Source organism: Bombina bombina, chromosome 3 (assembly GCF_027579735.1).
Source record: "Bombina bombina isolate aBomBom1 chromosome 3, aBomBom1.pri, whole genome shotgun sequence".
Lineage (NCBI taxonomy): Eukaryota > Metazoa > Chordata > Amphibia > Anura > Bombinatoridae > Bombina > Bombina bombina.
Genome location: NC_069501.1, coordinates 47227110 through 47254564, shown reverse-complemented (window position 1 = coordinate 47254564; position 27455 = coordinate 47227110). Strand labels below are relative to the sequence as shown.

General features: G+C 39.6%; 1 protein-coding gene across 1 annotated transcript in view; it reads left to right on the top strand.

Annotated features, from left to right (window-relative positions):
• Positions 1-27455, top strand: part of CFAP44 (cilia and flagella associated protein 44) — a 296056-nt gene that overhangs the window by 76442 nt on the left and 192159 nt on the right. Inside the window, exons 11-14 of the mRNA XM_053705145.1 lie at positions 21833-21880; positions 22033-22132; positions 22290-22384; positions 22665-22874. Of these exons, the coding sequence (XP_053561120.1) occupies positions 21833-21880; positions 22033-22132; positions 22290-22384; positions 22665-22874 (453 nt within the window). The remainder of the gene's footprint in view (positions 1-21832; positions 21881-22032; positions 22133-22289; positions 22385-22664; positions 22875-27455) is intronic.

Below are 27455 nucleotides of genomic sequence, written 5' to 3'. Positions count from 1 at the left end.
CACATTATTGGGGCACTCTGTTAGAGTGTAGGTATACTCAGCTTTATGGTAGAGAGCTTCTGTACTTTTGCCCTGTTTGATAAGATTTATGGGCAGCAAATCAAGTTGTATATCTATTATGGCATATGCTCTCGTGAGCCAGTGTGGTGTATGTTTAGCGGTCAATGTGCACCACGTATGATGTCATATTGACTGTATTTTCTTTGCTTTCTGCGGGGGTGAGGAATTCCCACCGCAGGACTGTTAGCGTGCAGCATTTGTTTTAATCCATAGAGGTTAACTTATCTGATCTAAAGCAGTTTGTTACTAAGTCCTGATGTAGGATCTTGCCTTTAGACTCTAGCTCATGGTCTGTCTGGCATCTTGCAGTGGGGGAGGGTAGATTTCTATTTGCGGCTATGTTTTTGTTAGGGCACGCTTATTTCAGTACCGGTTCTCCGGTCTCAGAGCACATGGGTTCTTCCAGTAAGAGCGGTCCAGTGTCTGTGTGTGCGCTTTGTAAGCGCGACATTTAATCTGCCTACATCTCTCAGATGTCTGCGTCCATTAATTGTTAACTGATCTACCGGTTCTAAGCTTTCTTTTGTGGAAGGGGTGAATATAATCTAGACTCCGGGAGTTATGGGGGTCATATTTACTATTTAGTCTTGTGTAGCGATTCCACTATAGACACGTAAATTAAATTACTTTTTTATTAAATTTATAAATATGGAAGTTAAAGTGCCTGTCTATTTGACTTGTTGATATTCTCATTTGCCTGCTCACATCTTAAAGTGAAGGTCCATTTTGATCAATTAGTGCCCGGCTTTTAATAAACCTATTAAAAACAAGGCACTTTAATTCATCAAAATTGACATTTCACTGTTTTTTTCAAAAATTTAACTTTTAATCCTGAATGCCGTTCCAGCGATTCCCCCAGCCGTCGGAAGCCTCTGCAGACGTCAGAAATGACAAATCGCGCTTCCTCCAATCACAGCTTTCCTCCAGGGAAATCTTTGCCTGATGCAATGCTGTGATTGGAGGAAGCCGGATTTATCATTTTGGACCCATGAAGACAGCTTGCGACGGGCGGAGAAAGTGCTGGAGCGGCTGCCAGGATTAAAAGGTAAGTTTTTGAAGAAAACAGTGAAATGTCAATTTTGATGAATTAAAGTGCCCTTGTTTTTAATAGGTTTATTAAAAACTGGGCACTAATTCATCAAAATGGACCTTCACTTTAATTACATCCTACCTTCAGTAGTGGTATATTGCTGATCTAAGTTTCTTGATGGGCAATAGTTTACTAGCATAATTGGCTTATACTTTTCCATTGCATATGGGGTAGAAAATGAAAAAAAAGAAAACAGTGCAACCTGCGATTCAAGTGAAGAATTATAATGAATATTTTAATTTAATGAAGTATGTATAAAGCAAGCACTTCCAAAGATCCTTTAGGTTAAAATTCAAAGTCGTAGCACTGTAGTGATCTGGAGTAGTCGGCTCGAACACGCTGCTTCTGTCTTGATCTGAAGTTACAGACTGTTCAAACTACCCACTCTCCTTCTGTGATCACACTATGGGTTCACTGTTTGGCCAAAAGAACACACACACCCTACGTGTTTCATCCGGTATCGTCCGGACTTTGTCAAGGGATAATTTAGGACTGGTTAGGCAGAAGCATTTTTTAGCCTAATATACGATCCTATTGGTTAAAGTCACTTAATTTTACTAAACCATCCTTAGTAGTACTTGGAGCATAAAAATATTCATCTAATATAAACAATATTAAAGGGACACTGGACCCAATTTTTTTCTTTCATGATTCGGATAGAGCATGAAATTTTAATCAACTTTCTAATTTACTCCTATTATCAATGTTTCTTTGTTCTCTTGCTATCTTTATTTTAAAAGCAGGAATGTAAATCTTATCAGCCAGACCATTTTAGGTTCAGCACCATGGAAAGCGCTTGTTTATTGGAGACTTACATTTACCCACCAATAAGCAAGCAAAACCCATGTTCTCAAACAAAAATGGGCCGGCATCTATGCATCACATTTCTGCTTTTAAAATAAAGACAGAGAACAAAGAAAAATTTATAATAGGAGTATTTTAGAAAGTTGCTTAAAATTGCATGCTCTATCTGAATCATGAAAAAAAAATTGGGTTTAGTGTCCCTTTAAAATATATTGAACCATTATTTACCATTATATCTTGCTGAATACATAAAACAATTATATTTTCCTTAAAATAATCATGAACAATTTCTTAAATTAAAATGACTAAATATTATATTAATTGTAATAAAAACCTTACAAATCCCTGCTACAATGTATGTTATAATAATAAATTGTCTAATATATAGATCCTAAGAGGAGTTTAAATAAATAAATAAATAATGTGATCAAACTGATACACCTTTGTTCTATCTTAAAAATAGTACTGATTACAAAAACCATCATAAAAACCACCACAAATTGTATATTATTTGATACAAGTAAATGATAAATACATGCTGTTTAATCTACTATGAGTGAAATCACTTATAAGAAAGCTTGTACATCAAGATCTATGTTGAGACCCCTAGGATGTGAACTATTAGTATTTTTAATCCATAGGTATAGATAACCAACTACCCAAACCATTTGCATTTGATGTACTATCAATTTTTGTATTAGTGACTGATCTCAACTTACTGGGAGCTAGATGGTTTTTCAAATTCATGTTTCTTTTCTATGTAACCACTGTTTTTCCCCCTACTACTTCTTTTAATAAAGGATCAGCTTTAGTAATTCCCCAATGTTTGTTAAGAATTTTGTTAATCATCCCTGCTCCCTCATTATAAGTCGTAATAAATCTAATGTTATATTTCTCTTCACTCTTTATTGAAATCAGTGTATTATGACTGTCTTTAAGGGCTTTATTTAAAAGTGTATCCCCCTCTCTCGTTCTAGCTTTATCTCTAGCTTGTTTTAGGAGTGTCATCTCATATCCTTTCTCTAAAAATTTATTTTCTAAAATATCAGCCTCAAAATCTGAAAGTGATGTACAATTTTGTCTAACCCTAAGATATTGCCCTAACGATATGTAATCTTTCCACCTAGGCAAGTGTGCACTTTTAGAATTTACAAAACTATTCTTATCAGTGGGTTTCCTGAAATTTTTGACGCACACTGAATTATTTTAATTATTAAACAGGACCAAGTCCAGAAATTCTATTTGAGCCTTAGAGTGTTTCTCTGTGAAACTTAAATTATACTTATTAGCATTAAGATGTTCAGAAAAATTATTAATCAAAATTTCATTACCCTTCCATAAAATAATAATATTGTCAAAATATCTGAAATATTTAAGTAGGTGACTTAAACGGATTATTATCCCAAACATGGTTCTCAAAATCATCCATATAAAGATTTGCGTACGACGGGGCAAAAGTTGTCCCCATTGCCGTCCCTTTAATTTGATGGTAATATTTACCCTCAAATTTAAAATAATTATGAGTAAGAATGAAACTAATTGAATTAAAAAAAAATTAATTTGTATTTCAGGTAAATTCAGATTATTAAATGATCTCTTAATAGCTTTCATTCCTTTTTCATGGGAGATATTTGTGTATAAAAATGATACATAAAAAGTTAACCACCAATAATCCCCTTTCTACACTATTCCTTCAAATTTCTGAATCACTTCAGATGTGTCTTTAATGTATGATTTAGTATTTTTCACTAGAGGTTGAAGGTAATGGTCCACATATTTAGATATACCCTGGCAGATGGAACCTATCCCCGATACAATTGGTCTACCCGGGGGATCTATAGGCTTCTTATGCACCTTTGGTAGGTGATAAAACCGTGATAAAAACAGTATTGAGAGGTATAATAAACTTAACTTCATATTCATTTAATACCCCATTATCTCTCACATGGAAAACAAATGAATTTAATTCTTTATTAAATGTGCTAGTGAGGTTAGTTGTCAAAATGCGATCTGTATCTTGATCTTTCAAAGATTATATGATTCTTTTAGGTAATCCTGTCTGTTTTGGATTACTAATCCTCCACCCTTGTCAGCACCTCTAATAACTATCTCACGGTTAGATTTTAAAGTCTTAAGAGCTATTCTTTCATCATAAGTTAAATTATCGTTATATTTATTAACCATGCATTTTAATAGCGGTTTCTCAAGATCCTCACTAACTATCTATTAAAAACTAGAATCAGGTCTCCTTGCATACCTACAGGATAAAAATTAGACTTACCTTTAAAACCTGTGTGTTGTATCCTCTGCTCATCTTCATGAACTGACAGATCAAGAAGATTCGTTTGAAGAGATATGTAATTATAGATATCTTTTTGTACACTGTCTTCACTCTGGTCTAAACCAGATTCACTCTCTAGTGATCTGAGAATTTGTGTGGTCTCTAAATCCTTCCATTCCAAGAATGGATTATTAGTATCAGTGCCTTGTAATTGTTGTTTGATATTGTATCGTTTGAGGGTTAATTTTCTTACAAACTTTTGAACATCCATATACATCTCTAACTTGTTAGGTTTTGATTTAGGGGCATAATTTAAACCTTTCCCCAAAAGTCTCACTTCATGATTAGTTAGTTTCATGTCGGAAAGATTAATGATGTTACATTTCAATGAGTCGATCTGTCTCTCCTTAAGTTTTGTCTTTTGAACACTTGTTCCAGCTCTGGTTCCTCTTCTTGTTCTAAACCTCTCTTCTCCCCACTTCTTGAGTCCCAATTTTCTCTGAAATTGTCTCTGTCTCTGTTTATAATGTCCCTTCCCTCTCTCCCTAACCTCTGGCGCTGTTCTAAAAAAGGAACCTCAGGGATGGGCTCATGGTTCCCCTTAGGTTTGGCCCCCATTTTGTGCCAATCAGGGTAAAAGTTAACTCTCTCATTCCCTGTATTCCTATAATTTGTTACTTCCATTATTATTAGAATGTGAATAATCTTCTCTTAATGCAGTATACCTATTTTCAGATTCAAAAGAACTTGTGGTAGTCTGATGATTATTTCTAAAATTCACATATTCAGATTGTCCATTCTTGCCTCCCATGTCATATGCTAATCTGTAATTATCATTATGGTTGGACCATCTCCTATAATTGGAATGTCTACTGTTATAATTGTTAGGCTGTTCCCTTCTATAGTTGGAGTTGTATCCCCCATTATATGTGGATTTATATATGGATTTATTGATATTACCATGATAGTTAAATTTATATATGGATTTATTGATATTACCCATGCATATGGGGTAGTGTATTCTCCCAAGAGGATACTCCAGTACCTTGCATATTTAATACTGTTCCTTATGCGGCACAACTTCATATTCTTCCCTTTAAGGGACTCTACAATATCTTACATTAGTTTGTAATGTTGTTAACTTGTTGTTGTGCTATAATTTCAGTATTTTCTTAGCTCATACTTAATTTTTCCCGCCATGGAATACTACAGTATCTGCATTCAGTGGGCTGTTATTATTTGTTTATACTGTTCAACGACATCGATTTACCTACATGAGCTGTCTCCGTATGAGCTGTCTCTTTAATTATATCTCCCTCTTTTGGGATAATTCTGTATTTTACATACATGGTGCTATGGTTATTCTTTGCTACTCAATAATTATTTATTGCCATGCAATACAATGTTTTCCTGGGGAATCTACATATCTTGTACTGTTTCTTTTCATTGCTGTACAATAACATGATTCACCGCTATGGGATTTTCTGGTAATTTCATGGCTTGTGTCATGATTATTCTTTGGGTACATTCAAATTTTCTCCCTTAAATGGGATACTTCAGTATATTTTATACTGTTGTTGTTCATTGCTATGCAATCTCGTAGTTTTCCCTCTATGAAATCTACAGTATTTTATGCATTTTGTGCGGTTGCTATTTATTGCCTTGCAATAACCATCTTTTCTCCAACATAGGTGTGTCCGGTCCACGGCGTCATCCTTACTTGTGGGATATTCTCTTCCCCAACAGGAAATGGCAAAGAGCCCAGCAAAGCTGGTCACATGATCCCTCCTAGGCTCCGCCTTCCCCAGTCATTCTCTTTGCCGTTGCACAGGCAACATCTCCACGGAGATGGTTAAGAGTTTTTTGGTGTTTAAATGTAGTTTTATTCTTCAATCAAGAGTTTGTTATTTTAAAATAGTGCTGGTATGTACTATTTACTCTGAAACAGAAAATAGATGAAGATTTCTGTTTGTAAGAGGAAGATGATTTTAGCAACCGTTACTAAAATCGATGGCTGTTTCCACACAGGACTGTTGAGATGAAGTAACTTCAGTTGGGGGAAACAGTGTGCAGACTTTGCTGCTTGAAGTATGACACATTTCTAACAAGACTTGGTAATGCTGGAAGCTGTCATTTTCCCTATGGGATCCGGTAAGCCATTTTATTATTAAGAATAAAGGGCTTCACAAGGGCTTTAAAGACTGGTAGACATTTTTCTGGGCTAAAACGATTACTTTATAAGCATTTTTAATAGTTTATAGCTTTGAGGAGTTATTTTAATCTTGGGAATTATGTTAAAAAAAAAAAAAACGGCAGGCACTGTATTGGACACCTTTTTCACTGGGGGCCTTTTCTAATCATAGGCAGAGCCTCATTTTCGCGCCACTAATGCGCAGTTGTTTTTGGGAAGCAAGGCATGCAGATGCATGTGTGAGGAGCTCAGATACACAGAAAAAGCTTACTGAAGGCGTCATTTGGTATCGTATTCCCCTCTGGGCTTGGTTGGGTCTCAGCAAAGCAGATACCAGGGACTGTATAGGGGTTAAATATAAAAACGGCTCCGGTTCCGTTATTTTAAGAGTTAAAGCTTTCAAATTTGGCAAGATCCTAAACAAATTTCTCAGGGTTCCATCGTTCAAAATGGAAACCATTCGGACAATTCTTCCTACCATCCAGGAAGGTCAATTCATGACCACGGTGGATTTAAAGGATGCGTATCTACATATTCCTATCCACAAGGAACATCATCGGTTCCTAAGGTTCGCCTTTCTGGACAAACATTACCAGTTTGTGGCACTTCCATTCGGATTAGCCACTGCTCCAAGAATTTTCACAAAGGTACTTGGGTCCCTTCTAGCGGTGCTAAGACCAAGGGGCATTGCAGTAGTACCTTACTTGGACGACATACTGATTCAAGCGTCGTCTCTGCCACAAGCAAAGGCTCATACGGACATTGTCCTAGCCTTTCTCAGATCTCACGGGTGGAAAGTGAACGTAGAAAAAAGTTCTCTATCTCCGTCAACAAGAGTTCCCTTCTTGGGAACAATAATAGACTCCTTAGAAATGAAGATTTTTCTGACAGAGGCCAGAAAATCAAAACTTCTAAGCTCTTGTCAAGTACTTCATTCTGTTCTTCTTCCTTCCATAGCGCAGTGCATGGAAGTAATAGGTTTGATGGTCGCGGCAATGGACATAGTTCCTTTTGCGCAAATTCATCTAAGACCATTACAACTGTGCATGCTCAGTCAGTGGAATGGGGATTATACAGACTTGTCTCCGACGATACAAGTAGATCAGAGGACCAGAGATTCACTCTGTTGGTGGCTGACCCTGGACAACCTGTCACAAGGGATGAGCTTCCGCAGACCAGAGTGGGTCATTGTCACGACCGACGCCAGTCTGGTGGGCTGGGGCGCGGTCTGGGAACCCCTGAAAGCTCAGGGTCTTTGGTCTCGGGAAGAATCTCTTCTTCCGATAAACATTCTGGAACTGAGAGCGATATTCAATGCTCTCAAGGCTTGGCCTCAGCTAGCAAAGGCCAAATTCATAAGGTTTCAATCAGACAACATGACGACTGTTGCGTATATCAACCATCAGGGGGGAACAAGGAGTTCCCTGGCGATGGAAGAAGTGACCAAAATAATTCAATGGGCGGAGAATCACTCCTGCCACTTGTCTGCAATCCACATCCCAGGAGTGGAAAATTGGGAAGCGGATTTTCTGAGTCGTCAGACATTTCATCCGGGGGAGTGGGAACTCCATCCGGAAATCTTTGCCCAAATAATTCAATTGTGGGGCATTCCAGACATGGATCTGATGGCGTCTCGTCAGAACTTCAAGGTTCCTTGCTACGGGTCCAGATCCAGGGATCCCAAGGCGACTCTAGTGGATGCACTAGTAGCACCTTGGACCTTCAACCTAGCTTATGTGTTCCCACCGTTTCCTCTCATTCCCAGGCTGGTAGCCAGGATCAAACAGGAGAGGGTATCGGTGATCTTGATAGCTCCTGCGTGGCCACGCAGGACTTGGTATGCAGACCTGGTGAATATGTCATCGGCTCCACCATGGAAGCTACCTTTGAGACAGGACCTTCTTGTTCAAGGTCCGTTCGAACATCCGAATCTGGCCTCACTCCAACTGACTGCTTGGAGATTGAACGCTTGATTTTATCAAAGCGAGGGTTCTCAGATTCTGTCATTGATACTCTTGTTCAGGCTAGAAAGCCTGTAACTAGAAAAATCTACCATAAAATATGGAAAAAATATATCTGTTGGTGTGAATCTAAAGGATTCCCATGGAACAAGATAAAAATTCCTAAGATTCTATCCTTTCTTCAAGAGGGTTTGGAGAAAGGATTATCTGCAAGTTCTTTGAAGGGACAGATTTCTGCTTTATCTGTTTTACTTCACAAAAAGCTGGCGGCTGTGCCAGATGTTCAAGCTTTTGTTCAGGCTCTGGTTAGAATCAAGCCTGTTTACAAACCTTTGACTCCTCCTTGGAGTCTCAATTTAGTTCTTTCAGTTCTTCAGGGGGTTCCGTTTGAACCCCTACATTCCGTTGATATAAAGTTATTATCTTGGAAAGTTTTGTTTTTGGTTGCAATTTCTTCTGCAAGAAGAGTTTCAGAGTTATCTGCTCTGCAGTGTTCTCCTCCTTATCTGGTGTTCCATGCAGATAAGGTGGTTTTGCGTACTAAACCTGGTTTTCTTCCGAAAGTTGTTTCTAACAAAAATATTAACCAGGAGATAGTCGTGCCTTCTTTGTGTCCGAATCCAGTTTCAAAGAAGGAACGTTTGTTGCACAATTTGGATGTAGTTTGTGCTCTAAAATTCTATTTAGAGGCTACAAAGGATTTCAGACAAACATCTTCCTTGTTTGTTGTTTATTCTGGTAAAAGGAGAGGTCAAAAAGCAACTTCTACCTCTCTCTCTTTTTGGCTTAAAAGCATCATCCGGTTGGCTTATGAGACTGCCGGACGGCAGCCTCCTGAAAGAATCACAGCTCACTCCACTAGGGCCGTGGCTTCCACATGGGCCTTCAAGAACGAGGCTTCTGTTGATCAGATATGTAAGGCAGCGACTTGGTCTTCACTGCACACTTTTACCAAATTTTACAAATTTGATACTTTTGCTTCTTCTGAGGCTATTTTTGGGAGAAAGGTTTTGCAGGCCGTGGTGCCTTCCATCTAGGTGACCTGATTTGCTCCCTCCCATCATCCGTGTCCTAAAGCTTTGGTATTGGTTCCCACAAGTAAGGATGACGCCGTGGACCGGACACACCTATGTTGGAGAAAACAGAATTTATGCTTACCTGATAAATTACTTTCTCCAACGGTGTGTCCGGTCCACGGCCCGCCCTGGTTTTTTAATCAGGTCTGATGAATTATTTTCTCTAACTACAGTCACCACGGTATCATATGATTTCTCCTATGCATATTCCTCCTTTACGTCGGTCGAATGACTGGGGAAGGCGGAGCCTAGGAGGGATCATGTGACCAGCTTTGCTGGGCTCTTTGCCATTTCCTGTTGGGGAAGAGAATATCCCACAAGTAAGGATGACGCCGTGGACCGGACACACCGTTGGAGAAAGTAATTTATCAGGTAAGCATAAATTCTGTTTTCCTTTATGGGATACTATCTCTGTTTCAGAAATATTGGGCCAGTTCACCCAGGGGGTTCTGGACATTATATCTCTGGGACACAATGTAAGTTTTCGATCTCGCACTTCATGGGACAGGTTACTCCTTTCAAGGATCTCAGGAACCCAGAAGAAATTAACCACTTACTGAGCGGTGTAGATTATATGGTACCTAGGGGAGTTATGTTCCCATCCCTTAGGCGGAGAGAGGAGAAGGGTTCTGTTCCTGTAGTCCCTCCCTAATTCTTAAGGGTACCTCATCAGATGGAGACCATCAGTTTCATTCTTCTTCTCATGCAGGTAGGTCAATTCATGACCATCTTAGATATACGCGATGCATAGCTTCATTTTCTCTAAGAGTTCATTTTCAGTACTGATGTTTTGCTTTCCTGGACAAGCATTCCCAGTTCATAGCTCTTCAATTTGATCTAGCTATGGTTCCCAAGATTTTTACTAAAGTTCTAGGGGTGATCCTTGCAGTAGTCAGACTATAGGGGAGTCCTGTGGAAGCATATTTTTTGGTATCTTTAGATGCATGGCTGGAAATTAAATCTAGAAAAGAGCTCTCTCGTTTCCAACACGATCATCATAGATTCTGTCAGCATGTGTATTTATCTCACAGATCAACGCAGGGAGAAGCTTCAGGCTGCCTGCCGTCTACTTCAATCCACTCCTCGGCCATCGGTGGCTCAATGCACGGAGGTGGTAGGTCTTATGGTGGCAGCTTCGGATGATATTCCTTTTGCTCGCTTTCATCTGAGACCTCTACAGTTATGTATGCTCAATCGAAGGAATGGGAACCACTTAGATCTGTCTCAGACAACATCTCTGGATCCAGTAATGAGAGAGTCTCTTCCTTGGTGGTTGTCTCAGGAACTGTTCTTCAGGGCATGTGCTTTCTACGCCCATCCCCGGGGCTATGAGTATGGCTAGGAGCCGAAACATGTCAGCCTATGTTTTCATTTTCTGTATCCCGCATTGAAGGTTTTACTTAAGGTATATGTAACCCTTATTTCTTTCATGTAATTAGCAAGAGTCCATGAGCTAGTGACGTATGGGATATACATTCCTACCAGGAGGGGCAAAGTTTCCCAAACCTCAAAATGCCTATAAATACACCCCTCACCACACCCACAATTTAGTTTTACAAACTTTGCCTCCGATGGAGGTGGTGAAGTAAGTTTGTGCTAGATTCTACGTTGATATGCGCTCCGCAGCAAGTTGGGGCCCGGTTTTCCTCTCAGCGTGCAGTGAATGTCAGAGGGATGTGAGGAGTATTGCCTATTTGAATGCAGTGATCTCCTTCTAAGGGGTCTATTTCATAGGTTCTCTGTTATCGGTCGTAGAGATTCATCTCTTACCTCCCTTTTCAGATCGACGATATACTCTTATATATACCATTACCTCTACTGATTCTCGTTTCAGTACTGGTTTGGCTATCTACTATATGTAGATGAGTGTCCTGGGGTAAGTAAGTCTTATTTTTTGTGACACTCCTAGCTATGGTTGGGCACTTTGTTTATAAAGTTCTAAATATATGTATTCAAACATTTATTTGCCTTGACTCAGAATGTTCAACTTTCCTTATTTTTCAGACAGTCAGTTTCATATTTGGGATAATGCATTTTAATTTAACATTTTTTCTTACCTTAAAATTTGACTTTTTCCCTGTGGGCTGTTAGGCTCGCGGGGGCTGAAAATGCTTCATTTTATTGCGTCATTCTTGGCGCGGACTTTTTTGGCGCAAAAATTCTATTTCCGTTTCCGGCGTCATACGTGTCGCCGGAAGTTGCGTCACTTTTTGACGTTATTTTGCGCCAAAAATGTCGGCGTTCCGGATGTGGCGTCATTTTTGGCGCCAAAAAGCATTTAGGCGCCAAATAATGTGGGCGTCTTATTTGGCGCGAAAAAATATGGGCGTCACTCTTGTCTCCACATTATTTAAGTCTCATTTTTTATTGCTTCTGGTTGCTAGAAGCTTGTTCTTTGGCATTTTTTCCCATTCCTGAAACTGTCATTTAAGGAATTTGATCAATTTTGCTTTATATATATGTTGTTTTTTTCTCTTACATATTGCAAGATGTCTCACGTTGCATCTGAGTCAGAAGATACTACAGGAAAATCGCTGTCAAGTGCTGAATCTACCAAAGCTAAGTGTATCTGCTGTAAACTTTTGGTAGCTATTCCTCCAGCTGTTGTTTGTATTGATTGTCATGACAAACTTGTTAAAGCAGATAATATTTCCTTTAGTAAAGTACCATTGCCTGTTGCAGTTCCTTCAACATCTAAGGTGCAGAATGTTCCTGATAATATAAGAGATTTTGTTTCTGAATCCATAAAGAAGGCTATGTCTGTTATTTCTCCTTCTAGTAAACATAAAAAATCTTTTAAAACTTCTCTCCCTACAGATGAATTTTTAACTGAACATCATCATTCTGATTCTGATGATTCCTCTGGTTCAGAGGATTCTGTCTCAGAGGTTGATGCTGATAAATCTTCATATTTATTTAAAATGGAATTTATTCGTTCTTTACTTAAAGAAGTCCTAATTGCTTTAGAAATAGAGGATTCTGGTCCTCTTGATACTAAATCTAAACGTTTAAATAAGGTTTTTAAAACTCCTGTAGTTATTCCAGAAGTTTTTCCTGTCCCTGATGCTATTTCTGCAGTAATTTCCAAAGAATGGGATAATTTGGGTAATTCATTTACTCCTTCTAAACGTTTTAAGCAATTATATCCTGTGCCGCCTGACAGATTAGAATTTTGGGACAAGATCCCTAAAGTTGATGGGGCTATTTCTACCCTTGCTAAACGTACTACTATTCCTACGTCAGATGGTACTTCGTTTAAGGATCCTCTAGATAGGAAAATGGAGTCCTTTCTAAGAAAAGCTTATCTGTGTTCAGGTAATCTTCTTAGACCTGCTATATCTTTGGCTGATGTTGCTGCAGCTTCAACTTTTTGGTTGGAAACTTTAGCGCAACAAGTAACACATCGTGATTCTCATGATATTATTATTCTTCTTCAACATGCTAATAATTTTATCTGTGATGCCATTTTTTATATTATCAGAGTTGATGTCAGGTTTATGTCTCTAGCTATTTTAGCTAGAAGAGCTTTATGGCTTAAAACTTGGAATGCTGATATGGCTTCTAAATCAACTTTACTTTCCATTTCTTTCCAGGGTAACAAATTATTTGGTTCTCAGTTGGATTCCATTATTTCAACTGTTACTGGTGGGAAAGGAACTTTTTTACCACAGGATAAAAAATCTAAAGGTAAAAACAGGGCTAATAATCGTTTTCGTTCCTTTCGTTTCAACAAAGAACAAAAGCCTGATCCTTCATCCTCAGGAGCAGTTTCAGTTTGGAGACCATCTCCAGTCTGGAATAAATCCAAGCCAGCTAGAAAGGCAAAGCCTGCTTCTAAGTCCACATGAAGGTGCGGCCCTCATTCCAGCTCAGCTGGTAGGGGGCAGGTTACGTTTTTTCAAAGAAATTTGGGTCAATTCTGTTCACAATCTTTGGATTCAGAGCATTGTTTCAGAAGGGTACAGAATTTGTTTCAAGTTGAGACCTCCTGCAAAGAGATTTTTTCTTTCCCGTGTCCCAGTAAATCCAGTAAAAGCTCAAGCATTTCTGAAATGTGTTTCAGATCTAGAGTTGACTGGAGTAATTATGCCAGTTCCAGTTTCGGAACAGGGGATGGGGTTTTATTCAAATCTCTTCATTGTACCAAAGAAGGAGAATTCCTTCAGACCAGTTCTGGATCTAAAAATATTGAATCGTTATGTAAGGATACCAACATTCAAGATGGTAACTGTAAGGACTATCTTACCTTTTGTTCAGCAAGGGAATTATATGTCCACAATAGATTTACAGGATGCATATCTGCATATTCCGATTCATCCAGATCACTATCAGTTTCTGAGATTCTCTTTCCTAGACAAGCATTACCAGTTTGTGGCTCTGCCGTTTGGCCTAGCTACAGCTCCAAGAATTTTTACAAAGGTTCTCGGTGCCCTGCTGTCTGTAATCAGAGAACAGGGTATTGTGGTATTTCCTTATTTGGACGATATCTTGGTACTTGCTCAGTCTTTACATTTAGCAGAATCTCATACGAATCGACTTGTGTTGTTTCTTCAAGATCATGGTTGGAGGATCAATTTACCAAAAAGTTCTTTGATTCCTCAGACAAAGGTAACCTTTCTGGGTTTTTCAGATGGATTCAGTGTCCATGACTCTGTCTTTAACAGACAAGAGACGTTTAAAATTGATTACAGCTTGTCGAAACCTTCAGTCACAATCATTCCCTTCGGTAGCCTTATGCATGGAAATTCTAGGTCTTATGACTGCTGCATCGGACGCGATCCCCTTTGCTCGTTTTCACATGCGACCTCTTCAGCTCTGTATGCTGAAGCAATGGTGCAAGGATTACACAAAGATATCTCAATTAATATCTTTAAAACCGATTGTTCGACACTCTCTAACATGGTGGACAGATCACCATCGTTTAATTCAGGGGGCTTCTTTTGTGCTTCCGACCTGGACTGTAATTTCAACAGATGCAAGTCTCACAGGTTGGGGAGCTGTGTGGGGATCTCTGACGGCACAAGGAGTTTGGGAATCTCAGGAGGTGAGATTACCGATCAATATTTTGGAACTCCGTGCAATTTTCAGAGCTCTTCAGTTTTGGCCTCTTCTGAAGAGAGAATCGTTCATTTGTTTTCAGACAGACAATGTCACAACTGTGGCATACATCAATCATCAAGGAGGGACTCACAGTCCTCTGGCTATGAAAGAAGTATCTCGAATTTTGGTTTGGGCGGAATCCAGCTCCTGTCTAATCTCTGCGGTTCATATTCCAGGTGTAGACAATTGGGAAGCGGATTATCTCAGTCGCCAAACGTTGCATCCGGGCGAATGGTCTCTTCACCCAGAGGTATTTCTTCAGATTGTTCAAATGTGGGAACTTCCAGAAATAGATCTGATGGCGTCTCATCTAAACAAGAAACTTCCCAGGTATCTGTCCAGATCCCGGGATCCTCAGGCGGAGGCAGTGGATGCATTATCACTTCCCTGGAAGTATCATCCTGCCTATATCTTTCCGCCTCTAGTTCTTCTTCCAAGAGTAATCTCCAAGATTCTGAAGGAATGCTCGTTTGTTCTCCTGGTAGCTCCGGCATGGCCTCACAGGTTTTGGTATGCGGATCTTGTCCGGATGGCCTCTTGCCAACCGTGGACTCTTCCGTTAAGACCAGACCTTCTGTCACAAGGTCCTTTTTTCCATCAGGATCTGAAATCCTTAAATTTAAAGGTATGGAGATTGAACGCTTGATTCTTGGTCAAAGAGGTTTCTCTGACTCTGTGATTAATACTATGTTACAGGCTCGTAAATCTGTATCTCGAGAGATATATTATAGAGTCTGGAAGACTTATATTTCTTGGTGTCTTTCTCATCATTTTTCCTGGCATTCTTTTAGAATACCGAGAATTTTACAGTTCCTTCAGGATGGTTTAGATAAGGGTTTGTCCGCAAGTTCTTTGAAAGGACAAATCTCTGCTCTTTCTGTTCTTTTTCACAGAAAGATTGCTATTCTTCCTGATATTCATTGTTTTGTACAAGCTTTGGTTCGTATAAAACCTGTCATTAAGTCAATTTCTCCTCCTTGGAGTTTGAATTTGGTTTTGGGAGCTCTTCAAGCTCCTCCGTTTGAACCTATGCATTCATTGGACATTAAATTACTTTCTTGGAAAGTTTTGTTCCTTTTGGCCATCTCTTCTGCCAGAAGAGTTTCTGAATTATCTGCTCTTTCTTGTGAGTCTCCTTTTCTGATTTTTCATCAGGATAAGGCGGTGTTGCGAACTTCTTTGGAATTTTTACCTAAAGTTGTGAATTCCAACAACATTAGTAGAGAAATTGTGGTTCCTTCATTATGTCCTAATCCTAAGAATTCTAAGGAGAAATCGTTGCATTCTTTAGATGTTGTTAGAGCTTTGAAATATTATGTTGAAGCTACGAAATCTTTTCGTAAGACTTCTAGTCTATTTGTTATCTTTTCCGGTTCTAGAAAAGGCCAGAAAGCTTCTGCCATTTCTTTGGCATCTTGGTTGAAATCTTTCATTCATCTTGCCTATGTTGAGTCGGGTAAGACTCCGCCTCAGAGAATTACAGCTCATTCTATTAGGTCAGTTTCTACTTCCTGGGCGTTTAGGAATGAAGCTTCGGTTGACCAGATCTGCAAAGCAGCTACTTGGTCCTCTTTGCATACTTTTTCTAAATTCTACCATTTTGATGTATTTTCTTCTTCTGAAGCAGTCTTTGGTAGAAAAGTACTTCAGGCAGCGGTTTCAGTTTGAATCTTCTGCTTATGTTTTTCGTTAAACTTTATTTTGGGTGTGGATTTTTCAGCAGGAATTGGCTGTCTTTATTTTATCCCTCCCTCTCTAGTGACTCTTGTGTGGAAAGATCCACTTCTTGGGTAGTCATTATCCCATACGTCACTAGCTCATGGACTCTTGCTAATTACATGAAAGAAAACATAATTTATGTAAGAACTTACCTGATAAATTCATTTCTTTCATATTAGCAAGAGTCCATGAGGCCCGCCCTTTTTTTGTGGTGGTTATGATTTTGTATAAAGCACAATTATTCCAATTCCTTATTTTATATGCTTTCGCACTTTTTTTCTTATCACCCCACTTCTTGGCTATTCGTTAAACTAAATTGTGGGTGTGGTGAGGGGTGTATTTATAGGCATTTTGAGGTTTGGGAAACTTTGCCCCTCCTGGTAGGAATGTATATCCCATACGTCACTAGCTCATGGACTCTTGCTAATATGAAAGAAATGAATTTATCAGGTAAGTTCTTACATAAATTATGTTGTTTTTACCAATATAATAAAGTTATTACAATTTAACCCTACTGGCTCGGTGCTCATCACTTTCTCTTTTTTGCTTCAGAACTCGCAGTTCTCTGGCGATAATGGAGGTGTTTCGTATCCTTCAATGGGCAGAGACATATTAATGCCAAATCAGCTATCCACATTCCACGCGTGGACAATTGGGAAGCAGAATCTGAGACAGACTCTGCACCCCGGGGAATGGTCGCTAAACTAGGAGGTGTTTTGCTATATCACCCGCAGGTGGGGGTGCCCGGAGATAGATCTGATGACTTCCCATCTTAATGCCAAACTACAAAGTTACGGGTCAAGATCTTAAGATCCTCAGGCGGAGTTGCTGGATGCTTTAGCAGTTCCTTGGCATTTCAATCTAGTGTATCTTTTTCCTCTGATTGTTCTGCTCCCTCGAGTAATAGCTTGAATCAAATGGGAGGAAATTCCAGCAATTCTGTTGGCTCCCATGTTGCCATGCAGGACTTGGTATGCAGACCTCGTGAGGATGTCATCTGCTTCTCCATGGCGACTACCTCAGAGTGTGGACCTTCTAGCGCAGGGTCCGTTCTTCTATCTAAATATAGATTATTTGAAGTTGACTGCATGGAGATTAAATGCATAGTTTTTGTTCTATTGAAGTTATTGTGAGGTGGTGATTGATACTCTGATGCATGGCGTATAAAGAAGCAGGCCATCAGCCTCTATCAAGGATTACAGCACATTCTACTTGTGCAGTGTCTTTTTCCTGGGCCTTCAAGAATGAGGCTTTAGTTAAACAGATATGTAAGGCTGCTACTTGGTCCTCTTTACATACTTTCACAAAATTTTACAGATTTGATGTTTTTGACTTAGCAGAGGCTTCCTTTGGAAGAAAGGTGCTTCAAGTGGTGGTACCTAGTACTTAGGACTGTTTTTCTTATCCTTGCCTTGAACTACTGAGAGGGTAGGGGAAGTGAGAGTGATATTTAATGCTTTGTTTGGGGTGTGTTTGCCTCCTGGTGGCTAGGTGATGTATTTCCCAAAGGTTATGAATGGATTTAAAGGACTCTCACTGCCAAGAAAGAAAATAATTTATCAGGTAAGCAAAAATTATGTTTTTTTTATGGTAGTAATTAAAGCTTTTCATTTTTATAGTTTGTACAGCTGTCAGTTTGGTACTTCATATTATTACTAATTGGCTGATTGGCACTTCCTATTCGTGCTCATTGATTGATTGATACTTCTGCTAATGTTCATTGAAGTACTTTTATCAGCAGTTAAACCAAGATCCATTTCTTTTGTCCTCCTTCAAGGGCTCAAATATTAATCATATATACTGATATATTTAATCGTATATACATATATATGTATGTGTATATACACATATTAACACATAAATATATAAGCATATACATATATATTTACTGGGAACACACAGTTCCCATAGAACGCAATGTAAAGGCACTTTTCAGTGTCATTTCTTTTCTAACATCCCACACACTTTAAAGCCCCAAAAATGCCTTGTGCAATTTTTTATTTAAAAAAAAAAAAAAAGGCTACATTTTTTTTTAATAAGGTTCTAGGTAAGGCATACATAAACAGAAAAAAAACAAACAAGCGTAAGAATAATAATATACAAGCTTCATACGGTACAAGTCCATAGGTACATAGTATATTTCAACAGGTCATTTTAGAGATACAATATACAAATAGGATGCCTATTATTCTTGAGAGCCTCCCAAATGATACCAGAGGCCACTCTTGGACCTCAAATATGGGTATGTAAAAATATATGGAAGATAGGGGGGAAAATAAAATTGCTTTTCCAATAGAATGAATATACCATAAAAGTCTAAAATATAAGGGCCTCAATGGAGTTCAACCATGAGTGGCATTTTAATATCAAAGAAGCTGCACAAAGTTAGAAGTAGGGACACATGTCTTAAGGTGAGCAGGATTATGATCAAAACTATAGATTATGATATAGATTTGCACGACAAATGCTTCAGCTAGTACAATGATATTAGGCTTATTGGTATAATAAAATAGGGAAGAAAAAAAAAAAAAGAAGATACACTCTACACTATGTTGATAACCTAATATGGAGCTAAGTTAGGATTTCTTCTCAGCAGGGGTTATTATTAACACAGCTATCACAAACGTAAATCCAGATATGAGACTTCTACTTGCTTCTAGGAAAATATGGGATCTTGCAGTCTCGGCCGCAAACAGCGAGACCCAGGTCATACTAGTGAGAGATAGGAGACAGTTATTCTTATATACAACTAGGGACATCTAAATAAAAGTAACATTGGCAAAGTTATGGCTTCAAGATGGGAAAGAAGAAAGATATTTGACCTGCAAATACTTCATAAGAGAGAGTTCGGTTACTATGACTGGCTGCATTTACCCATGATATCTCTATTTAGCTATTGAATCCTTTTTATCAAGTCTCAATCTGTCAAATGCCGTAAACATACATATATAGGGTCTGACCAGTTTGAGTAGGTGTCTATACTTGACCTGTAGAAATTATATGGAATAAACGTACAATTTCTGGAATGAATACTACCAAGTACTTATAAGAGGAATATCTTCAGTTTTCTGCCCCACTAACTTTATGAAATCTCTAACTGACAGGTGCAAAATCACTATAAAGATTGTAAGCGTTACAATACAGAAAGTATAGCTAGAAGCCATTTAACAGAGGTATTATAGAAACCTTCATTTGTTCTGCAGATGTACATCAAACAAAAATTCAACGCATAACGTAATAACCAACCAACATCAGCTTGCATGGAAAACATTTGTAGTATTTCACTTCAACAGCCCCAATTAATCTATAACTAGTAAATACAGTAAGAATAAGAATATAGAGGTAGTATACATCCAAACATAAGAACGCAACTGGCAGCTGAAAAGTAAAACCTTGCGGTGCAAAATACAAGTGAGCAGCATTTTCTCATACAGTAACCCATTCATGACCATAGGTCTAAATGATCTGTTCATGCTGGGACCTCCGTGAATTACCACTCAGCAACCTTGACCTCTTATACCTTAGTATTTAGCCCACTCCTGTTTTGTAACAAGCTAGTTCAACGTGCTGTCCTGAATAGTCCTGAAACAAGTCCCTGCACATTTGGCTTCCAACTGCGGCCCCCTAAGAGGCTAGGTCTGAGGCGGAATGGAAATAGGGCCAGAGCTGCAGCCGCAACAGGTATGCACACTTCACCTCCCAGTACCGGCATGGCTAGCTTTAAGATCGCAGCATTTATCTGCACAATGGTGTGTTGTTCTGCTTCCTCTCCCAAATCGCATCTCACCGGAGCCTCTGTTGAAATCGGAAACGGAGCAGTAAGAGTTAGAGTTGGCAGAGATAACATTACCCCATCTTTGTTAGCAAGCTCCATCATGGAATCTTCTCTTTTGTCAATGTCAGTTTGAGGCTGATGGTTGGGGTCGATGCCATTGTCCCAAGCTGCTGTTAATGCACACCTCAGACGTAGAATGTGCTCATCCAAAAGGTCCTTAATCTGCCTCTATGTAAAGTCGTTAGGCTCCATTTGACATATATGGTATTAGTTCCCCACAATGAATGGTACGCTGATACACTTCTAATGGGTGATAGTGATTTGTGCTTTTATTGCAATGACTTATGAGGTAGCACTGCTCCTTAACGACAGGTCTGCAGAGAGAACCCGCCGGGGGGTCTAAATGATGGTAAACGTCCTCAGTATAGCTTGGTAGTCCGGGTAGATTTGTAAAAATCCGCAGCCACGAGATGGGCGCCACTTATATAAGTTCAGAGTAAAGCCCCGATCCTGATTCAAAAAAGGAACACCTGAGGATAAATTTGGCTTACACCAACTGTTAGATAAGAGTCCACGGTGTGTTCAAAGGATTTTCCAAGTTTCAACTCTATGAGAAACGATAGATAAAGGTGTATATTGGATAGTTAGGATCAGAGCAGCAAGATTATGCAGCTACTCTCATGGGCTCCGGACTCCGCCCCCAAAGGCTACATTTTTTTTAAATAAAAACTATAATGCCCTCTATTTTGAAGGCATTTGGGGCACTTTTACAAAATTAACCAGAGATATAATCTGCAAGCTCACAGTAGCAATAACCAGCCACTTGTAATGGCTGTTTTTTTATCGCCTGCCTGCAAATGGGCAAATTTTCGGGCGTGCAATAAATTAGTTCTCCACTTGTAATCTAGCCCTATGTTCATAAAATGTATTTTGGGCCAGATTATGAGAGGAGTACAAACATTTGCGCGCAACCGATATTGTGTTTTCGCTATCATTTGTTCGCAGGTTATATTGCGCTGGTATTAAAAGTTCAAAGTAAACGCAATTGCTTGAGCGCAATCGCAATTTACGCTAGAATGATTACCGCGTCCTCAGATATGTGGTTAACTATTTTGTGAAACAAAAAACTGTCACAAGATATACATCAAAAATACATTACAAAGTACCATAGATATATATTGTTCCAAAATACCATCAGAAATATATAGAAATATGTATTTATGAATAAATAGAATATATTCTGCAATGTGCAGAACATTGGAATGTGAAATATTCATATTTTCAAGTCGGATTAGCGCACATGAGAATATGCAATCGGGTTTGTGTGAGAGTGGGGTGTTAGGCTTTTTTCCACTTTTTTTTTTCTCTATTGACTTCTATGGGTGAATACATAAAAGCGCACGCTTTTTGTGCGCGTCGGGTTAGCGCAAGCTCGATAACTTTTTACTTTCAACTTATAATACCAGCGCAACGCAACACGCTCAAAAAGTTTACTTCTAGTGCAATTAGCGCTATAGTGAAAGTGCTTCATTTATAATATAGCCCTTAGTGTTTAATGTCCCTCATCAGATCATAGCTGTCCTTCTCTGTCATTTTGTATTGTCAGTTCTAACATCTGAAGTGGAACTCAATATAATGTAATGAATTGTATGTCCACCATGATTGTGTTCACTGCCCTACTGAATACCCTGATGCTTTACAAATATTAGATACTAATAAGATATTTACAATATATTTAGCAATTATTAACATCTAATATGTTATTGTATTTGTAGGATGCAAACGGAGCTATATGGAAACTGGACCTCTCATTTTCAAATATTGTAAGTTTTTTTATTTCTTTAATTGAAAAAATCTAAAATACTTTATCACTGTTTGACATTATTAATATATATATATATATATATATATATATATATATATATATATATATATACAAATATGCAGTACATACATTTTTTTTATTTTTCTAAAGACTCAAGACCCAGAGTGCTTGTTCTCTTTCCATGCTGGAAGGATCAAAGCCCTAGATGCATCTCCTTCTTACTACCTGATGGCCACCACCTCGCTTGATCGTAAGTTCTGATAAAGTTTATAGTGAAACATTCCATAAAAGCCAGTAGTAGCAACCCATAAACTAGTATTGTAAAGCCAAATAAATATCTCTCTGTAGCATAGCCAGGATCACTCCATGCTTTTTTATTTGCTCAAAAAGTAGTTTTTTGTTTTAAGGATCAGTCCGGCTATATGACTTCAGTGGGAAATCTCCATTGGCTGAAATGAAATTCAAACAAGGAGGCACATCTCTGGCATGGGCTCCTCGTATGGTGAGTTAATTTATCAATGGGAAATGGGATTTATATATTTCTACAGGTAGTTAATATTTATGTATTTAAACATGGTTTTACATACTTAACAAATGTTGTAAATGTTGGCCAGGTTTTGTGTGCCTGAATGTCATATTTCCGCTCTCTATTGCATTTTTATTTTTCAGTACATTAATATATGGTCACTCCACCCAAGATATTTGGTCTTTATTGTTTTTGTTTTGTTTCATATAGAGATTCAACATACGATTGTAATATTTATTTATTGTCACTTTAATAGGTCAATCCTAAAGGTGGTCTGTTCGCTGTTGGCTTTGAGGATGGAGTTGTGCGCATCCTGGAAGTATATAACCCCCACAGGTTCAAGCTTATTGCTGGGCGCACTGGCACACAAAGTGCAGAGATAAATTTGAAACAGGCGTTCAAACCACACACAGCACCTGTCACAGCTCTGGCCTATGAGCGCAATGGGGAGATGCTCGCCACAGGGGTAAAACTGCTAGAATGTTCAGAAATCCCTGTTAACTTTTATACAAATTACTTTCAATTATTCATTTTCAGTTTGTCTTACTTTGTTCTCTCGATATCCTATTATTAAATGTAGCTCTTTTCATAAGAGCATGCCTAGGTAGGCTCAGAAGTGTTCACATGACTTGAGCACCATATGCCAAAAGTGTTTGCAACAATGTTTCTTCTGTTATGTGTGATCAGTCCACGGGTCATCATTACTTCTGGGATATAACTCCTCCCCAACAGGAAATGCAAGAGGATTCACCCAGCAGAGCTGCATATAGCTCCTCCCCTCTACGTCAGTCCCAGTCATTCTCTTGCACCCAACGACTAGATAGGATGTGTGAGAGGACTATGGTGATTATACTTAGTTTTTATGACTTCAATCAAAAGTTTGTTATTTTAAAATAGCACCGGAGCGTGTTATTACTTCTCTGGCAGAGTTTGAGGAAGAATCTGACAGAGATTTTTTACTATGATTTTAACCGGAGTCGTTAAGATCATATTGCTGTTCTCGACCATCTGAGGGAGGTAAAGGCTTCAGATCAGGGGACAGCGGGCAGATGAATCTGCATTGAGGTATGTGGCAGTTTTTATTTTCTGAATGGAATTGATGAGAAAAGCCTGCCATACCGTTAAAATGACATGTATGTATACACTTCAGTATTCTGGGGATGGTATTTCACCGGAACTACTGTGTTAAAGGTCACTAATCCTTTTAATAACTATTCTCATGTTAAACGTTTTTGCTGGTATGTAGAATCGTTTACATTGCTGAGGTACTGTGTGAATAAATGTTTGGGCATTATTTTCCACTTGGCAGTTTTTTGCTTTAATTGTGACAGTTTCGTTTCTCTTCACTGCTGTGTGGGAGAGGGAGGGGCCGTTTTTGGCGCTCTTTGCTACGCATCAAAAAATTCCAGTCAGCTACTTTTATATTTCCTGCATGATCCGGTTCATCTCTGACAGATCTCAGGGGTCTTCAAACTTCTTTGAAGGGAGGTAAATTCTCTCAGCAGAGCTGTGAGAATTCTTATAGTGACTGTGTATAAAAAACGTTGTTTTGTTTTCTTATGTACAAATTTAATTAGTGTTGTTTTTTACTAATGGGAACAAACCTTTGCTAAAAGTTGTGTTGTTTTAAAATTTGATGCAATAACTGTTTTTCAGTTCATTATTTCAACTGTTATTTAATCGTTAGTACCTCTTTGAGGCACAGTGCCTTTTTTTTGCTAAAAAAGATTATAACCAAGTTGTAAGTTTTTTTGCTAGTGTGTTAAACATGTCTGACTCAGAGGAAGATATCTGTGTCATTTGTTCCAATGCCAAGGTGGAGCCCAATAGAAATTTATGTACTAACTGTATTGATGCTACTTTAAATAAAAGTCAATCTGTACAATGTGAACAAATTTCACCAAACAGCGAGGGGAGAGTTATGCCGACTAACTCGCCTCACGCGACAGTACCTGCATCTCCCGCCCGGGAGGTGCGTGATATTTTGGCGCCTAGTACATCTGGGCGGCCATTACAGATAACATTACAAGATATGGCTACTGTTATGACTGAAGTTTTGTCTAAATTACCTGAACTAAGAGGCAAGCGTGATCACTCTGGGGTGAGAACAGAGTGCGCTGACAATGCTAGGGCCATGTCTGATACTGCATCACAGCTCGCAGAGCATGAGGACGGAGAGCTTCATTCTGTGGGTGACGGTTCTGATCCAAACAGATTGGACTCAGATATTTCAAATTTTAAATTTAAATTGGAGAACCTCCGTGTACTACTAGGGGAGGTCTTAGCAGCTCTCAACGATTGTAACACTGTTGCAATACCAGAGAAACTGTGTAGGTTGGATAAATACTTTGCGGTACCGGCGAGTACTGACGTTTTTCCTATACCTAAGAGACTAACTGAAATTGTTACTAAGGAGTGGGATAGACCCGGTGTGCCGTTCTCACCCCCTCCAATATTTAGAAAGATGTTTCCAATAGACGCCACCACTCGGGACTTATGGCAAACGGTCCCCAAGGTGGAGGGAGCAGTTTCTACTTTAGCTAAGCGTACCACTATCCCGGTGGAGGATAGCTGTGCTTTCTCAGATCCAATGGATAAAAAATTAGAGGGTTACCTTAAGAAAATGTTTGTTCAACAAGGTTTTATATTACAACCCCTTGCATGTATCGCGCCGATTACGGCTGCGGCAGCATTTTGGATTGAGTCGCTTGAAGAGAACCTTAGTTCCTCTACGCTAGACGACATTACGGACAGGCTTAGAGTCCTTAAACTAGCTAATTCTTTCATTTCGGAGGCCGTAGTACATTTAACCAAACTTACGGCTAAGAACTCAGGATTCGCCATACAGGCACGCAGGGCACTGTGGCTAAAATCCTGGTCAGCTGATGTTACTTCTAAGTCCAAATTACTTAATATACCTTTCAAGGGGCAGTCCTTATTCGGGCCCGGTTTGAAAGAAATTATCGCTGACATTACGGGAGGTAAGGGCCACGCCCTACCTCAAGACAAGGCCAAAGCTAAGGCTAGACAGTCTAATTTTCGTCCCTTTCGGAATTTCAAAACAGGAGCAGCATCAACCTCCACTGCACCAAAACAGGAAGGAGCTGTTGCTCGTTACAGGCAAGGCTGGAAGCCTAACCAGTCCTGGAACAAAAGCAAGCAGGCCAGGAAACCTGCTGCTGCCCCAAAGACAGCATGAACCGAGAGCCCCCGATCCGGGACCGGATCTAGTAGGGGGCAGACTCTCTCTCTTCGCCCAGGCCTGGGCAAGAGATGTTCAGGATCCCTGGGCACTAGAGATCATATCTCAGGGATACCTTCTAGACTTCAAATTATCTCCCCCAAGAGGGAGATTTCATCTGTCAAGGTTGTCAACAAACCAGATAAAGAAAGAAGCGTTTCTACGCTGCGTACAAGATCTGTTAACAATGGGAGTGATCCATCCGGTTCCGTGGTCGGAACAAGGACAAGGGTTCTACTCAAACCTGTTTGTGGTTCCCAAAAAAGAGGGAACTTTCAGGCCAATCTTAGATTTAAAGACTCTAAACAAATTCCTAAGAGTTCCATCGTTCAAAATGGAAACTATTCGGACAATCTTACCCATGATCCAAGAGGGTCAGTACATGACCACAGTGGATTTAAAGGATGCTTACCTTCACATACCGATCCACAAAGATCATCACCGGTATTTAAGGTTTGCCTTCTTAGACAGGCACTACCAGTTTGTAGCTCTTCCATTCGGATTGGCTACGGCTCCAAGAATCTTCACAAAGGTTCTGGGTGCCCTTCTAGCGGTACTAAGACCGCGAGGGATTTCGGTAGCTCCGTACCTAGACGACATTCTAATACAAGCTTCAAGCTTTCAAACTGCCAAGTCTCATACAGAGTTAGTTCTGGCATTTCTAAGGTCGCATGGATGGAAAGTGAACGAAAAGAAGAGTTCTCTCTTTCCTCTCACAAGAGTTCCATTCTTGGGGACTCTTATAGATTCTGTAGAAATGAAGATTTACCTGACAGAAGACAGGTTAACAAAACTTCAAAATGCATGCCGCGTCCTTCATTCCATTCAACACCCGTCAGTAGCTCAATGCATGGAGGTGATCGGCTTAATGGTAGCGGCAATGGACATAGTACCTTTTGCACGCCTACACCTCAGACCGCTGCAATTATGCATGCTAAGTCAGTGGAATGGGGATTACTCAGATTTGTCCCCTACTCTGAATCTGAATCAAGAGACCAGAAATTCTCTTCTATGGTGGCTTTATCGGCCACACCTGTCCAGGGGGATGCCATTCAGCAGGCCAGACTGGACAATTGTAACAACAGACGCCAGCCTACTAGGTTGGGGCGCTGTCTGGAATTCTCTGAAGGCTCAGGGACTATGGAATCAGGAGGAGAGTCTCCTTCCAATAAACATTCTGGAATTGAGAGCAGTTCTCAATGCCCTTCTGGCTTGGCCCCAGTTAATAACTCGGGGGTTCATCAGGTTTCAGTCGGACAACATCACGACTGTAGCTTACATCAACCATCAGGGAGGGACAAGAAGCTCCCTAGCAATGATGGAAGTATCAAAGATAATTCGCTGGGCAGAGTCTCACTCTTGCCACCTGTCAGCAATCCACATCCCGGGAGTGGAGAACTGGGAGGCGGATTTCTTGAGTCGCCAGACTCTTCATCCGGGGGAGTGGGAACTTCATCCGGAGGTCTTTGCCCAAATACTTCGACGTTGGGGCAAACCAGAGATAGATCTCATGGCGTCTCGCCAGAACGCCAAACTTCCTCGCTACGGGTCCAGATCCAGGGATCCGGGAGCAGTTCTGATAGATGCTTTGACAGCACCTTGGAACTTCAGGATGGCTTATGTGTTTCCACCCTTCCCGCTGCTTCCTCGATTGATTGCCAAAATCAAACAGGAGAGAGCATCAGTAATTCTAATAGCACCTGCTTGGCCACGCAGGACTTGGTATGCAGATCTAGTGGACATGTCATCCTGTCCGCCTTGGTCTCTACCTCTAAGACAGGACCTTCTGATACAGGGTCCATTCAA